General features: G+C 49.6%; 1 protein-coding gene and 1 long non-coding RNA gene across 2 annotated transcripts; both read left to right on the top strand.

Moving 5' to 3' along the window:
- Positions 1-5951: 5951 nt before the first annotated feature.
- On the top strand, positions 5952-10064 carry LOC115268748 (uncharacterized). The gene is made up of 4 exons (XM_062850688.1): positions 5952-6482; positions 6541-6688; positions 6755-6853; positions 6911-10064. The coding sequence occupies exon 4, from the start codon at positions 7759-7761 to the stop codon at positions 9931-9933; it is 2175 nt and encodes a 724-aa protein (XP_062706672.1). The 5' UTR covers positions 5952-6482; positions 6541-6688; positions 6755-6853; positions 6911-7758; the 3' UTR covers positions 9934-10064.
- A 5173-nt stretch (positions 10065-15237) lies between these two features.
- On the top strand, positions 15238-16370 carry LOC115269739 (uncharacterized). Its single transcript, XR_009997546.1, has 4 exons — positions 15238-15796; positions 15855-16002; positions 16069-16167; positions 16225-16370. It is a non-coding gene; the product is annotated as an uncharacterized LOC115269739 (long non-coding RNA).
- The last annotated feature ends 429 nt before the right edge of the window (positions 16371-16799 follow it).

Below are 16799 nucleotides of genomic sequence, written 5' to 3'. Positions count from 1 at the left end.
TATTTCCGATTTATCTTGGTAGTCAAAACTAGAAATCGGAAGGTGAAGAGTAGTTCTTTCAAACAAGGGAAAATAATTGCTGTTTTGTTGGGAAGTCTAAGAGTTCCGGAGAGCCAAAGTTGAGCAATTTGTATGGAAATTTCGTTTTTTTTTTTGCGCTCCGTCTCGAAAGGGATAAAGGCTATCGGGATGCTTCGTTGGCATAGTCCCCTTGTTCGGCATATCTTAACGTAAACCAAAAACTCAAACAAACACGCATAACTGGATATCGAAAAAGCTATGCGCCAAACAATTGTAATGTTTCGTTTCAATTTAAGCACTTTGGGGTATTAAAATTGAATGAAAATGTCACTTTGTTTAGCTTTTGTAGACGCCATGATTCTCCGGCTCAGTGGGTAGTCTATACACAATTCAGGACTGAAACAACAAAACATACACTGAACGAAAAATTCACTTCAATTCCACTGGAAATCATAAGTAGATTTTTTTCCATCTAACTAAATATTTGAAACTTACATGATTGGTTAGTGAAAATATTCCACTGGAAAAATCCAATAGCATTTAAGTCAAATTTTTCACTACAAAATTTAATAAAATTTAAGTAAATTTTCAGTATATTTGGAACAACTTTTGGCCATTTTTGTTTTTGTTTTGTCTATTTCGAGATTATTAAAAAAAATTGGTTTGTCTCCGTTTTATCGGAGACCCACAAACGGTTCCCTAGTAAGGATGGAAACATAAAAATCACAGAACATATTGCCATCATCACACTCATGCTTGGTTCGTTAGTGATGGCTGACAATAATTCGCTTCATTTTTCATACATTCGACTTCAGTAAAACCCACTAGAAAATCATATACATTTTACAATACAATACAGTACCAAATTTTCAATAGCTTTTCTTTGGAGTTTCACTAAGTTTTCAAGCGAATTTTACTTAATTCATTTGAACTCACTGAAAACATCATTTTTGAACGGTTACTTGAGTTTTTCCAGTGAAACTAAAATGTATTTTCCTCTCAGTGTATGTAAACACTTGCAAGGGCCTGTTCATAAACTACGTAGACTCTTAGGGGGGAGGTGGGTCCTGGCCAAAGTCTACGCTCCATACAAATTTCGAAAATTTTGTATGAACTAAAGTCTACGAGGGGGGAGGGGGGTCTGAGATGACCGGAAAAAAGTCTACGTAGTTTATGGACAGCGCCCAAGCGCAGCTTTTCCTTTGTTCTCGCTCGTTCTCTTTGTTCGCAAGAAAACGCAAGAAAGAGCGAGATAAAAGAGGGGACAAAGTGCCCCCCCTTTCATCTGTTTCTTTCTCGTGTTTGTTGTTTGCGAGAGTGAAAGAGAAAAAAAAGAATAGGAAACGCACGCTAGAGTATGTAAAGCAACTGCAGTCCACGTTTTTACACCGACACCAATAGTGACGAACTGTACATTTTTTTGATCTATCTATATATATAAAAATGAATTTCCGTCTGTCTGTCTGTCTGTCTGTCTGTCTGTCTGACCGCTATGCATTCGGAAACTACTGAACCGATCGGTATGAAATTTTGTATGTGGGTATTTTGGGGGCCGGGGAAGGTTCTTAGCTTGGTGTGAGACCTCTCCAGTCTCTGGAACGGGGGGCTCCCATACAGATGACTTCGCCGGGGACACTCCAATGGAGCTGTATGTCAAAAAACACAGTAGGCAGGCAGTACGACGTTTGCCGGGACAGCTAGTACAATACACAAAAAAATTGCTCTCTGCAGTTTTCGTAAAACAATACACCATATATACATACATACATTTATTTGTTCAACATCACATTTAAGACAAGACATAATCATCAATAGTACGCCACAATACTCGGTTTGTGGCAGCCGCTCTCCATCCTCGGTCGCGCCCAAAGCTCGCCAGGTCACGCTCCACCTGGTCAACCCATCGTGCTCTCTGTGCTCCACGCCTTCTTGTGCCAACCGGATCAGTAGCAAACACCAGCTTTGCAGGGTTGTTATCCGGCATTCTTGCAGCATGCCCTGCCCACCGTATCCTTCCGGCTTTGTCCACCTTCTGGATGCTGGGTTCGCCGTAAAGTGCAGCGAGCTCGTGGTTCATCCTTCTCCGCCACACACCGTTCTCCTGCACACCCAGGTGCACACCATCAAAGATCGTCCTTAGCACGCGTCGCTCGAAAACTCCGAGTGCTTGCAGGTCCTCCTCGAGCATGGTCCATGTTTCGTGCCCGTAGAGGATTACCGGTCTTATTAGCGTTTTGTACATGGTGCATTTGGTGCGTGGGTGAATCTTTTTCGAAAGCAGTTTCTTCTGGAGCCCGTAGTGGGCCCGACTTCCGCTGATGATACGCCTCCGAATTTCACGGCTCACGTTATCAGCCGTCAGTAAGGATCAGAGGTAGACGAATTCCTCCACCACCTCAAAGTATCCCCGTCTATTATAACATTAATACCCAGACAGATCCGGTCGTGTTCGGTTCCGCCTACCAGCATCCCATGTACTTTGTTTTTGAGGTATTCATCACCAGTCCGACCTTTGCTGCTTCGAGTTGGAGACGGGTGTACATGTACAGCTCTGTCACCATTCCAAATGTTCTGACAATAATGTCCATGTCGTCCGCAAAGCACACAAATTGTCCAGATTTTGTGAAAATCGTTCCCCGGTTGTTGAGCCCGGCTCGTCGCATCACACCTTCCAGAGCGATGTTGAAGAGTAGGCATGAGAGTCCATCACCTGGTCACAGTCCCCGGCGAGATTCGAATGAACTGGATAGTACACCAGAAACCTTTATGCAGTTTTGCACTGTCCATCGTTGCGTTAATCAGTCTAGTCAGCTTCCCAGGAAAGCCGTTTTCGTCCATAATTCTCCATAGCTCTGCGCGGTCGATACTGTCGTACGTCGCCTTGAAGTCAATGAACAGGTGATGCGTTGGGACGGTATTCACGGCATTTCTAGATGATTTGCCGTACGGTGAAGATCTGGTATGTTGTCGACCAGCAGTCGATGAAGCCGGCTTGATAACTTCACGCGAACTCATAAGTTTTGGGTGACAGACGACGGGAGATGATCTGGGATAGTACTTTGTAGGCAGCATTCAAAATAGTGATCGTCCTGAAGTTCTCACATTCCAAATAATCGCCTTTCTTGTGAATGGGGCTGATTTCCTCTTCCTTCTGCTCCTTCGGTAGCTGTTCGGTTTCCCAGATCTTGACTACTAACTGGTGCAGACAGGTGGCCAACTTTTCTGGGCCCATCTTGATGAGTTCAGCTGCGATACCATCCATACCAACTGTTTTGTTGGTTTTGAGCTGGTGAATGGCATCCTCAACTTCGCTCAGCGTAGGAGTTGGTTCATTTCCGTCCTCCGCTGCACTGGCGTCGTCATTTTCTCCGTTGCCGTGGTCTCTTGTGCCTACGTTCTCCACGCCATTCAGGTGCTGATCGACGTGCTGCTTCCACCTTTCGATCACCTCACGTCCGTCCGTCAAGAAGCATATTTCGGCTCGTGACACGAAGCCCTTGCGGAATGCGTTGAGCTTCTGATAGAACTGCCGTGTTTCATGGGAACGGCACAGTTTAATTTCTTCGCACTCCGCTTCTTCCAGGCGGCACTTTTTCTACCGAAAGAGGCGGGTCTGCTGTTTCCGCTTCTGTTTGTAACGTTCACGTTCTGTCGGGTACTTTGCTGCAGCATTACCGCCCTCGCTGCATTACTCTCCTCCAAAACCGTTCTGCACTCTTCGTCGGACCATTCGTTCCGTCGGCTCCGTTCCACGTACCCGATGGTGATCTCGGCTGCGTCGTTGATGGCTGCTTTTACTGTACTCCAGCAGTCCTCTAGAGGGGCGTCGTGGCTACGTGGCCTCAAGATTCTGCGCGTATGCTGAGGTGACACCCGGTTGGTTCAGTCGCTCTAGGTTGTATCGAGGCGGTCGTCGGTACCGTACATTGTTGATGACGGAGAGTTTTGGGCGCAGTTTGACCATCACCAGATAGTGGTCGGAGTCGATGTTGGCGCCACGATAGGTCCTGACGTCGATAATGTCGGAGAAGTGCCGTCCGTTAATCAGAACGTAGTCGATTTGAGATTCCGTCTGCTGTGGTGATCTCCAGGTGTAGCGATAAGGGAGGCTGTGTTGAAAAAAGGTGCTACGTATGGCCATATTTTTGGGGCGGCGAAATCAATGAGTCGTAGGCCGTTTTCGTTCGTCTGCTGGTGGGCTCTGAACTTACCAATCGTCGGTCAGAATTCCTACTCCTGGCCTACCTGAGCGTTTAAAGCTCCTATGATGATCTTGACGTCGTGGCTTGGGCAGCGGTCGTATTCGCGTTCGAGCTGTGCCTAAAATGCGCCCTTGTCATCATCAGTGATTCCGGGATGTGGGCTGTGCACGTTTATTATGCTGAAGTTGAAGAATCCGCCCTTAACCCTCAACCTGCACATTCTTTTTTCGATTGGCCACCAACCGATCACGCGCCTCCGCATATCACCCATCACGATCTGAAACGAGACGTGACAATACGTAGCTCGATTTGGGGCCAAAACGGACCAGCTGTTGATTGGTTAATTTTGTGGTATTAGAAAAAAGCAAAAAATTCAAACTACCGCTCGACCGCTCCCGACCGCGTGTGAGCAGTGTTGTCAAAAGCGATTGAAAATACGAGTCGCATACATTTTTTTATGTCCTTATTTATGAGATGTTCAGCCCGAGGCTGGTTCATCTCAGCGCATACATTTTCTTTTTAATAGAATATTTAATTATTGGTAATTTTTAGCAAGTAAATGTATGTAACTATTCGTAATAACTAGTTAGATTTATTGAAAACTAGCTGTCCCGGCAAACTTTGTCTTGCCAGATGTGGTGGTTTGACAGCTGTTGAAGTTATAGCAGCACAGCATTCTAGATTGATTTTATTGCGGTCATGTTGACTTTGAACCCAGTTCGCACAAATCTCAGTATTTTGTTAATATTTCTACTTTCTCAGTTCATTTTTGTAACTTTTTTTACATATAAACACAGCCGCCATGAATACGATTCGATCCATACAAGAGCCATGCTGATCGGTTCACCCGTTCGTGAGTTTTGTTGCCTCAAAGGGACTTCAAACTCATTTTTATATATATAGATATAGATAAATTAGAAATTCACCTGACAAAAACTACTGTTACGAATACTCAGTGCTATCAATTTAATCCTTCTCAAAATGAAGGATTGATGAGTGAATTGTTTATCGTTTTTTTTTTTAATTTTTGTTAAAATTAGGAGCTTATGATCAAAACAAATCGGTGCCTTATTTCGAATGGAATAAATTCAAGTGTGGATCTATTTGAACAATTTAACCTTGTTAGCTAAAACAACGAACAATATTATTTAGCTTTAAAGGCATTTGCAGTTCCTTGTCAAAATTTAGGCTCAATATTTCACCAGGAAGTAGAGTTACAGCTTCTCAATGCTGGCCATTTATATGAAAATCGGCTTTTACTACTGTTTTCTTGAACATAACTATACGTGATTACTTTTGAAAAAAAAGCTTAATACTAAATACGATATTCTCACCACAGAAATATACATGTTTACGAATATCATTTAAAAGTAAGGCTTCATTAGTTTCGATTTACGAACACTCTATGGTCAATCAATTAAATTGTGGGAGTTATCGACAGAGGCCCTTTGCCCGTCCCCTTAAACTCATTACAAAATTTATGGGCTCTCTTCATTTATGTCACGTTTATCCTATATTCCACATTAGTTAAATAAAATCCATGATAAACCTTACAATAATAATTATCGTAAAAAAACATTAAACTTGAAGCAACATAAAATGTTTGGCAACACTAGCCCGAACGACGATCGCACACTGGAGTAACAGGGTCCAATTCATGGCCAAAAAGTTTTAACACGTTTTTCTGGTGTATGTTACGTTTAGTTACGAATTAGAATCAGTCCGAAATCAAATAATGTAAAACTAGATATTAGCACAAAAAACAAACAAGTTTCGCTCAGTTCAGTTTGACTCAAAGCCAACCGCCAAATCAAATTGCCGTACCCTCCATCAATCAAAGGCAAAGCGACGCTTCCGAATGAACGCGCGGCAGAAAAGGTGGAAAGCACACTCACACACTCGCAGCCAGGCCCGAGCAAACGACGGGAAGAAAAGCAGCTCAGTCACGGTCATTCGTTCTTTAGCTGCCGCCATCATCGAAGGCAAAACCCCGCGTGTGTAAAAAGAAGTGCCGGTAATTTTGACTGCGACACGTTGGTTGGGGGAAATCCAGCCGGAGGAGTTTTCGTGACACGCTTTTGGGGACTGTGCGACAAGGAACAATTAACCCGGTCTTAAAGGACCGCGCTTGGCTAACCGCAAGCGAGAAGCCACTGTCAGCCTCAACCTCACATCCGCGAAACCGGCCGGAACAACACGACGGATTACGGCGGAAGGAGTGTGGCCACGCTACACACACTCGGCAGGCCGATTTGAAAGGTGAGTCAGTGGCGGATTATCAAAGCCGCGAAGATTGAAACCGTGCTTCTTCTTGCAGCCGTACCCACGAGTAGAGCAACCCGCATAACCCTAATCTCGCACGTGTGGATCGAGTCGGAACACATTGCTGGCGACTAGATCAGCCGAAACTCGTAAATTCCGAGGTCAGGGAACGCGAATGGAAACGGAGAACACCGTTCTGGAAGGTGAGAATCAAAAGCGTATTTTGGGGAACAGTTCATTTAACCCATGTGTGATTCCCCTTCCGACAGACACGTGACGCAATAGCCACCGTCAAATCATCCCGTGCTACGATCGGAAGTCGTCTGGGTGAAAGGAGAGGCACGAGCGTCGAACAAGCCCCGTAAAGGGTAAGAACGAACATGATTCGATCATCCGGTCAAAAGATGACACCTAGGCGGTCTCAGGGCTTTGTTTTTGGTCTCATTGGCAGGTAATCAGGCGTACACGGTATTCGGAGCGGGTTCCATCATTCTCCCGGCAGCTAGAGGACGGCACGGTGAGCGTTTGTCTGGATCGAATCTTCCGGGCAAGCCAAGGCCAGCGAGAGGCAGGCGGAACAAGATCGACGATCGTCGGGCGCGTCCACTCGGTGCAACGAGAAGGCAATCGTCGGCCAGCCAGGCGCCGATCGAGGAAAGATCCGGCCGCTTAGCAGTGGTTCACTTCCTCCAGAATACCACGCACGGCGAGTTCATCTAGGGCTCTACACCCGCGACACCGGCGATACGTTGCAGGCAGGCAACTGGGTCGGAACAATCGACCACCGACGGAGGGTCGGACGATGACCGGAGGCAAACGGCGCGGCGCACCGAGTCGGCCAACGAGATGCCTGAGCGAACGACTGCAGCAAGGGTGGTATTAGACCACGGGCCCGTGAGTAGGAAATTAGAATAAGTTCTATGTAGATCATGCCTATAGTAAGGCGAAGAAGCCAAGTTGGCTAGAGAAATGTAAGAAAACACCCAATACATGTATCGTAACTAAAATTCTGTTTTGTTTGATTAGAAGTTGAGCCTTTTGCCCATCAGTGTTTGTGATTCCGGTCTTTGATCCTTTCGCCAAGGTAGTTCGGCTCTACCGCTACCGGGGAACTTGCAACACTGGCGCCCAACTGAAAATCCACACATTAAAAACTACCGTTTAGCGATGTTTTTGTTTGGTTTGATGAAATTTGGTTTTGCGCAATTTCGATTATCTGGCCTACGATTATCGAAACAATTTTAGCCCTTTACGCATACAATTCGAAAGTGTAATGGATTATACACAATTGACTGACGAAGAGGTGACCTACGAGCTGGCTTTACGCCACGTAGTCAACCTAGGACCAACGACCCACAGAGGGAAGGTCCTTCGTCTCAAGGCACTCATGCAAGAGGAGTCCTTGAGAGACAGTAAGCCCACCAGCTCGGAACATGTCATGAGTTCCCAGTCCAATCTAGAACAATGTGAATCGCAAGTTCACCAGCTGCATATTAGCGCCGAAGCTGCCATTCGGACGGCTAACAGCGCAGCCTTAAGTCAAATCCGGACTCGTCTGTACCATTACCGCGATCGCTTGCAGTTGATTCAACCTCCAACCGAACTGCGGGAAACTCATGCAATGTTATCGGTGCACGTAAACGTTTTACTAGATAAGGTGAACGGAACAAGTGTAGTGAATGGTGTACCGCGAAGTGAGAGTGTTGTGAGTCAAGCAACTTCGACTGGAGCCATAAGGAGGAACAACGGCGGAGATGAAGGAGCAGTCGGAGGAGAAACCACGATGCCAGTGGAAAGCACTTCGAGACAAGACACTACACCACCACCAGCAGTGCAGCCACCGCTCGTGACGTCATTCTCGGGTGGACAAGGCAGAGGATTGTTGTTCTCGAGTTCGTTCCAAACGCGAGACAGCGAAGAAGCAGAACAAGCAGATACGAGGCACCGAAACACCTCACCTCCCCCTCCCTACCTGCCGCGAGATCGGGAAACATGGAACCCGTCGACCAGGGAACAAGAATCGCGGGAAAACCGCGAATTGCAAGCAAGAATCAGGGAGATGCAGGAGAGAGAACAACACATGCGTGAGGAGTACTACAGAATGCGAGACGACCTGGAGCGGTTGATCCGCCGAGAGCGACCAGCACCGGAACGAGCGGACGATCGCCGAATACAGAAGGCCGTTCACAACTGGCCTTTCAAGTTTCGCGGCGAGAAGGACACGACATCACTCAACGTATTCCTAGATCGCGTGGAGACATTCGCGAGATCGGAAGGCATGAGCGATGCTACACTCCTGAGTTCGATCAAGCATCTACTCCAAGAGGACGCAATCGACTGGTACTCACGAGCAACGTCGCAAAACTTGTTGCGGACTTGGGACCAGTTCAAGCGAGAGATTCGAAGAGAATTCCTGCCCAGCGGCTACTCCCAAATTCTCCGTCTGGAAGCTAGCTTCCGATTCCAAGGAAGGGAGGAATCCTTCGCGAAATTCTATCGCGACATTTCAGCGCTCTTCCGCTTCGTCGATCCACCAATTCCAGACGACGAAAAGTTCTTCCTGGTGAAGAAGAACATGAACGAGAACTACGCAGCTATCGTCACAGCAGCGAGACCTCGTTCACTGGAAGAAATGGTGGAAGTCTGCACCGGATACGACGAGACGAGAATGCTTCTGAACAGGCAACGTAGGATTCCGATTCCGCACAGCGCGCTTCTGGAACCGAACTTCGCCACGCCAGTGATAACCAGCAGACCACCACCGGTTCAGCATCACCAACAGCCACAGCGGTTCAACAGAGTTCACGCCGTGGAGGTAGAAGAAAGCGCTTACGAGCACGAAGCAGTGGAGGAGGGACCAGAAGATAATTGGCAGCATACCATCGACGAACTGGTTGAGCAAGTCAACGCGCTGAAGATGAACCTGGAGCGGAGATCTGCGAGGCCAAATTTTACCGCACGCGACGAGAAGCAGTCAAGATCGACGGACAGGTACAACCGTACAGAAGCTGATGTTCTGAGAGCAGCGCGACAGTACACAAGAGAAGCGCAAACTCCGGCACAGCAGCAGCGGCCCCAAGCCACATCGTTTCCGACTCGGCAACCACAACAGCAGCAAGAACAGCCGCAAAGAGCACAGGGCTGGCAAGCGCGACAGTGGATTCAAAGCTCGGATCCGAGCGACAGTAACCGAAGATACCAACGTCTGCTGCCAGAACCAGGTAGACAACGGGAAGATCGACAAGTAGAACAGCAAGAAGCTCACAACGACCAACGACCAGCAATGCTCTGCTGGAACTGCGACGAGGAAGGCCACAGATTCACGGACTGTCCGAAACCGCAAGCCATTCTCTTCTGCTACCGGTGTGGACGGAAGGGCTACTCGTTGCGCAGTTGCTTCACGTGTCGCACGGACGCGTTAAACTACCCAGCGGAGAACCAGCAATAGAGGGGAGCAGCTCTCCGCAAAATCTCGGAGACCCCTCCGACATCCCGGAATTTCAAAACCTCAACTCGATCATTATCAACCCCGGAAGTGACAATAGACCGCACGCCGTCATATCAGTGCTGGGCAAGGAGTTAACAGCTTTGCTGGACAGTGGAGCGAACTGCTCTCTGCTAGGAGGAAGAAGAGTCGAACTGGCAGAGGAATGCGGATTGCAGAAAGGAACCGTCAGCGGCGGAATAAAGACGGCAGACGGCACGAGACACAACATCGCAAATTTCGTCTATTTACCGATCGTGTACAACAACCGCAACGAAGTTCTTCCGGTGCTGTTGGTGCCTTCGATTCCAGATTGCGTCATCCTAGGAATGAACTTCTGGGAAAAGTTTGGCGTCAAAGCGGTGTGTTGCACACTAGAAGCAAAGCAGGAAGACCAGATCAGCGAAGAACAGGAGATGAAGCAGCTCAGTCCGGAACAACAACGGCGCTTGGAGCAGGCGATCCAGAAGTTTCCGAAAGCGGTAGAGGGAAGACTAGGACGCACGAAGCTGTACGAGCATCGAATCGATGTGGGGAATGCACCGCCCCGTAAACAACGGCATTACCCTATGTCGCCGTATGTTCTACAGGAGGTCAACAAGGAGATCGACCGGATGATAGCGCTGGACGTCATTGAGGAGGCGCAGTTCTCGCCATGGAACAATCCGCTGGTCGCCGTCAAGAAGAAGACTGGGCAGTATCGCGTCTGTCTGGACGCGCGTCACTTCAACTCCATCATGGTGAACGAGGGCTACCCGATACCCCAGATTGCAGCGATCACCAACAACCTCCGAAGCAGCAAATACATTTCTTCGATCGATCTCAAGGATGCATTCTGGCAGCTACCACTTCATCCAGGTTCGAGACAACTGACAGCCTTCACCGTTCCATCCAGAGGCCACCTCCAATTCAAGGTAGTGCCTTTCGGGCTGTGTACGGCAAGTCAAGCCCTAGCGAGACTTATGACCCACCTATTCGCTGATCTAGAACCGCTGGTATTCCATTACCTGGACGACATCATCATCTGTTCCGAGACATTCGAAGAGCATATCGCTCTGCTCGAAGAAGTAGCCCGCCGGCTACGCCAAGCGAATCTCACGATTTCATCGGAGAAGTCCAAGTTCTGCCGGAAGAGCATGAAGTACCTAGGCTACGTGATCGACGAGCAAGGTTGGCGAGTAGACGACGAGAAGATCCAAGCGATCGTACAATTCCCGACTCCAACAACGCGCAAAGAGGTGCAGCGATTTCTCGGTGTTTGCAACTGGTACCGACGTTTCATCGCCGGTTTCTCGCAGCTAGCAGCTCCGCTAACAAACTTGACGTCAGGCAAGACCAAGTTCCGTTGGAATCCGATAGCTGAAGAAGCGTTCCTCAAGCTAAAAGCAGCTCTGGTTTCGGCACCGGTACTGGCGATGCCGGACTACAGCAAACCGTTCGCCATAGCGTGCGATGCCAGCGACACAGCAATCGGAGCAGTGCTAACGCAGGAGATCAACGGCGAGGAACATCCCATCAGCTACTTCTCGCAGAAGCTGTCAGCGTCCGAGAGAAAGTACTCGGTCACGGAGCGGGAGTGCCTCGCAGTGATCCGAGCGATCGAGAAGTTCAGAGGCTACGTAGAAGGAATCCGGTTCATTGTCCACTGTGATCATGCAGCACTTAGCTACCTGAAGTCGATGAAGAACCCGACGGCTTTGATGAGCCGGTGGCTGTTGCGTCTGAACGCGTTTGATTTCGAGATCCGGTACAGGAAGGGTTCCATCAACGTTGTTCCAGATGCTCTCTCGAGGACGGTGGCAGAAGCAGTCTTCACGGTAGACCAAGTCCTGGATCCGTGGTACAGGAAGCTGGTGGACAGAGTAAAGAGCGAAGGAGATAAGTTCCCGGACTTTCGCATAGCAAACGACACGCTATTCAAGAACTGCCGTTGCAAGGACGAAGTGGGAGCAGTTTACCACAAGTGGAAGCAAGTCGTTCCGAAAGAAGAGAGGTTCCAGCTAATCCGAAGATTCCACGACGAACCGGCAGCAGCGCATCTTGGTTTCTACAAGACCTGGCACAAGCTACAAGCCCACTACTACTGGCCACAGATGCAACAGGAGATTCACGATTACGTTATGAACTGTGCGACCTGCAAAGCGTGCAAGGCACCGGGGAAAAGAATGATGCCGCAAATGGGAAACCCGAAGCCGGCGAAGACTCCTTGGGAGATGATATCGGTAGACTTTGTCGGTCCGCTCACACGTTCCAAGCGAGGAAACACAGTGCTGTTGGTAGTAGTCGACTGGGTCAGCAAATACGTAATTGTCAAGCCGATGCGCGCAGCAGATTCGCAGAAGATGGTGGAGTTCCTGGAAGAAGAAGTTTGCCTGAAGTTCTCTCGGCCACGGCTGATCCTGTCCGATAACGGGAAGCAGTTCGAATCAATGGTATTCAAGTCCTGGCTAGAGAAACACAAGATCGGCCACATGAAGACAGCCTTCTACTGTCCGCAGGTCAATAACGCCGAACGCGTCAACCGCGTCGTAGTAACCTGCATCCGGGCATTGTTGGACGGCGATCATCGAGAGTGGGACGAAAAGCTACCGGCAATCACGGCGGCGATAAACGCTGCTCGGCACGAGGCGACGGGCGTCAGTCCCCACGAAGCCAACTTCGGACGGAACCTGTTGTTGCACACGGATCTGTACACGCAGCAGGAACTCAACACGCCCGAAGACCCGAAGGTAGCGCAGGACCTGCGACTCTCTGCGATTCGTCGAATCCAAAAGCTTATCATCGAGCGGATCAAGAACAGCCACCAACGGGCGAAGCAGCGATACAATCTTCGCACAAGATCAGTAGCGTTCAAAGTCGGAGACTTAGTTTGGCGGCGATCGTTCGTACTCTCCTCGAAGGCGGACCAAATAAACAGCAAGCTTGAGCCGAAATTCGTTCCGGCCATCGTCAAGGAGATCATCGGGACGAACCTGTACGTGTTGGAGGATGTTCTGAGCGGCAAGAAGGGAAGGTTCCACGCGAAGGACATCAAGGCAGACTAAGCGAAGATGTGCAAGCTATGCAAACAGGCGGTGCCTGTGAACGACGAAGCGAACGCTGAAGAAAACACCAGGAATGGGCATCATTACAGCGAACAGGAGGGCAGAAAAGTTCCAACCGGATTCTGCACTTCCGTTACACAGATTTGACGACTACATCTACTGGAATCTTCGTTCCCAGCAGCGAGATTCCGGGCTGTTCAAGCTATGTACACAGGCGGTGCCTGTCAACCACGAAGCAGTCAAGCTAGCAGAAACACCAATCATTGGGAGATTTGACCACGAGAGCTGAGGGTGAGAAGCCGTCGCAATACTGCTCCACCGCAGCAACACCGATTGTGAGTCGACAGCTAGGATTTCCGTACAGCCGTACGAGGTTCCACAATGTTAAAGCTATGTCCGCAGGCAATGCCTGTCAACCATGAGTACCACGCTCCAAAAATACGTAACAAACGGGAAAATGGTAGAAAGTCAGGTGTGATGAGCAATAACTTCTTTACGACTACCTCTCCACCTCGACAAAACAGCCAGAATGAACGATTTGTGATTCCATCACCCGATCCGTCAGAAGGCCGAACAGTAGCAAGTGGAGGATCAACATGCGATACCCAAACACTTCCATCGCGCCAGGAGGTGTACCGTGAGCCGTTCGCCAAGCGAGAGAAATGGCACCCTGTGATTCTGGAAACGGGACGCAGGTTTCTCGTCAAGGCACCAGATGTATTCTCTGATAGGAGGAGTGGACACCCGGAGATCGACGACCAAACATCGGTTCGGCGCGGAGTCGAAGCTTACGGCCACTATCAGGCGCAGGGAGACAGCAACTGGAGAGCTTTGGGAGAGCAGGAGGATGTAGCAAGAAGCCTACAGCGGGCGCGGGAAATTGGAACCCTGAAAACCATCGTGAGTAGGGAGGCTCCAAATACCAGGACGAAGACACGCCAAACACCAGGACGAATCGACAGCCTACTGAAGGCGAGGGAGACTGGGACCCTGAAAACAGCAGTGAGTAGGGAGGCTCCAGATACCATGTCAAAGAGCGCCGCAACCGTCAGCCTACAGCGGGCAAGGGAGACTGGGACCCTGAAAACAGTAGTGAGTAGGGAGGCTCCAGATACCAGTACAGAGAGCACAGCAGTCATCAGCCTACAGCGGGCGAGGGAGATTGGGACCCTGAAAACAGCAGTGAGTAGGGAGGCTCCAAACACCACTACGAACAACCCAGCGAATCGACAGACTACAAAGAGCGATCAACATGCGGTACCTAAACACTTCCATCGCGCCAGGAGGTGTACCGTGAGCCGTTCGCCAATCGAGAGAAATGGCAACCCTGTGATTCTGGAAACGGGACGCAGGGATCTCGTCAACGCACCAGATGTATTCTCTGATAGGAGGAGTGGAGACCCGGAGATCGACGACCAAACATCGGTTCGGCGCGGAGTCGAAGCTTACGGCCACTATCAGGCGCAGTGAGACAGCAACTGGAGGACATTGAGAGAGCAGGAGGACGTAGCAGGCAGCCTACGGCGGGCGAGGGAGATTGGGACCCTGAAAACAGCAGTGAGTAGGGAGGCTCCAAATACCAGGACGAAGATGCGCAGCAACCAACAGCCTGCAGCGGGCGAGGGAGACTGGGACCCTGAAAACCGTCGTGAGTAGGGAGGCCCCAGATACCAAATGATCCAGACAACGAGTGAAGCGCAGCAACACCCCGAGGAACCATCACACCGAAACACCGAATGGTCATGCCGTTAGCCGATCGAGACAAATCGAGCCCATCATCAAGAATTCGACCATCCTCACTACACAGAGCTATGAGTGGCACCACTACGAAGGAAGAGAACACGATCTCGGCAATCCAAGCACATCCACGACTGGATGGTGCACACAAACCCTCAAGTGTTTCCAGTCAATTCGAATGCGTGGCCAAGGGTTAAAGATCTGGGGGTCGTCATGAAATCTTCATCCCAAAAGTAACGCGACCAGGGGCGCGGTAAAACCCTATTTCCCGGGATAGAGAAGATTTGGCAAGCAGCCGAGGCTTGCATATGGGTTTGGATTAGTTAAGGAATACCATGTAACTTGAGGTCTGCTCAAGAGTTAGGTTGACCGACTTGTCTCTGACCATCATCCTAGAAGGATGAGTGAAGATTTTGTGAATTTTTCATAAATCGTTTGATCACCGATTTATGAAAAATTCTTCCGCTACGGTAGAGTTGTGTTACGTTTAGTTACGAATTAGAATCAGTCCGAAATCAAATAATGTAAAACTAGATATTAGCACAAAAAACAAACAAGTTTCGCTCAGTTCAGTTTGACTCAAAGCCAACCGCCAAATCAAATTGCCGTACCCTCCATCAATCAAAGGCAAAGCGACGCTTCCGAATGAACGCGCGGCAGAAAAGGTGGAAAGCACACTCACACACTCGCAGCCAGGCCCGAGCAAACGACGGGAAGAAAAGCAGCTCAGTCACGGTCATTCGTTCTTTAGCTGCCGCCATCATCGAAGGCAAAACCCCGCGTGTGTAAAAAGAAGTGCCGGTAATTTTGACTGCGACACGTTGGTTGGGGGAAATCCAGCCGGAGGAGTTTTCGTGACACGCTTTTGGGGACTGTGCGACAAGGAACAATTAACCCGGTCTTAAAGGACCGCGCTTGGCTAACCGCAAGCGAGAAGCCACTGTCAGCCTCAACCTCACATCCGCGAAACCGGCCGGAACAACACGACGGATTACGGCGGAAGGAGTGTGGCCACGCTACACACACTCGGCAGGCCGATTTGAAAGGTGAGTCAGTGGCGGATTATCAAAGCCGCGAAGATTGAAACCGTGCTTCTTCTTGCAGCCGTACCCACGAGTAGAGCAACCCGCATAACCCTAATCTCGCACGTGTGGATCGAGTCGGAACACATTGCTGGCGACTAGATCAGCCGAAACTCGTAAATTCCGAGGTCAGGGAACGCGAATGGAAACGGAGAACACCGTTCTGGAAGGTGAGAATCAAAAGCGTATTTTGGGGAACAGTTCATTTAACCCATGTGTGATTCCCCTTCCGACAGACACGTGACGCAATAGCCACCGTCAAATCATCCCGTGCTACGATCGGAAGTCGTCTGGGTGAAAGGAGAGACACGAGCGTCGAACAAGCCCCGTAAAGGGTAAGAACGAACATGATTCGATCATCCGGTCAAAAGATGACACCTAGGCGGTCTCAGGGCTTTGTTTTTGGTCTCATTGGCAGGTAATCAGGCGTACACGGTATTCGGAGCGGGTTCCATCATTCTCCCGGCAGCTAGAGGACGGCACGGTGAGCGTTTGTCTGGATCGAATCTTCCGGGCAAGCCAAGGCCAGCGAGAGGCAGGCGGAACAAGATCGACGATCGTCGGGCGCGTCCACTCGGTGCAACGAGAAGGCAATCGTCGGCCAGCCAGGCGCCGATCGAGGAAAGATCCGGCCGCTTAGCAGTGGTTCACTTCCTCCAGAATACCACGCACGGCGAGTTCATCTAGGGCTCTACACCCGCGACACCGGCGATACGTTGCAGGCAGGCAACTGGGTCGGAACAATCGACCACCGACGGAGGGTCGGACGATGACCGGAGGCAAACGGCGCGGCGCACCGAGTCGGCCAACGAGATGCCTGAGCGAACGACTGCAGCAAGGGTGGTATTAGACCACGGGCCCGTGAGTAGGAAATTAGAATAAGTTCTATGTAGATCATGCCTATAGTAAGGCGAAGAAGCCAAGTTGGCTAGAGAAATGTAAGAAAACACCCAATACATGTATCGTA

Source organism: Aedes albopictus, chromosome 2, assembly GCF_035046485.1.
Source record: "Aedes albopictus strain Foshan chromosome 2, AalbF5, whole genome shotgun sequence".
In the NCBI taxonomy this organism is placed as follows: Eukaryota; Metazoa; Arthropoda; class Insecta; order Diptera; family Culicidae; genus Aedes; species Aedes albopictus.
The sequence above is the reverse complement of the archived record's forward strand: the minus strand, read 5'-3'. Positions and strand labels throughout refer to the sequence as shown.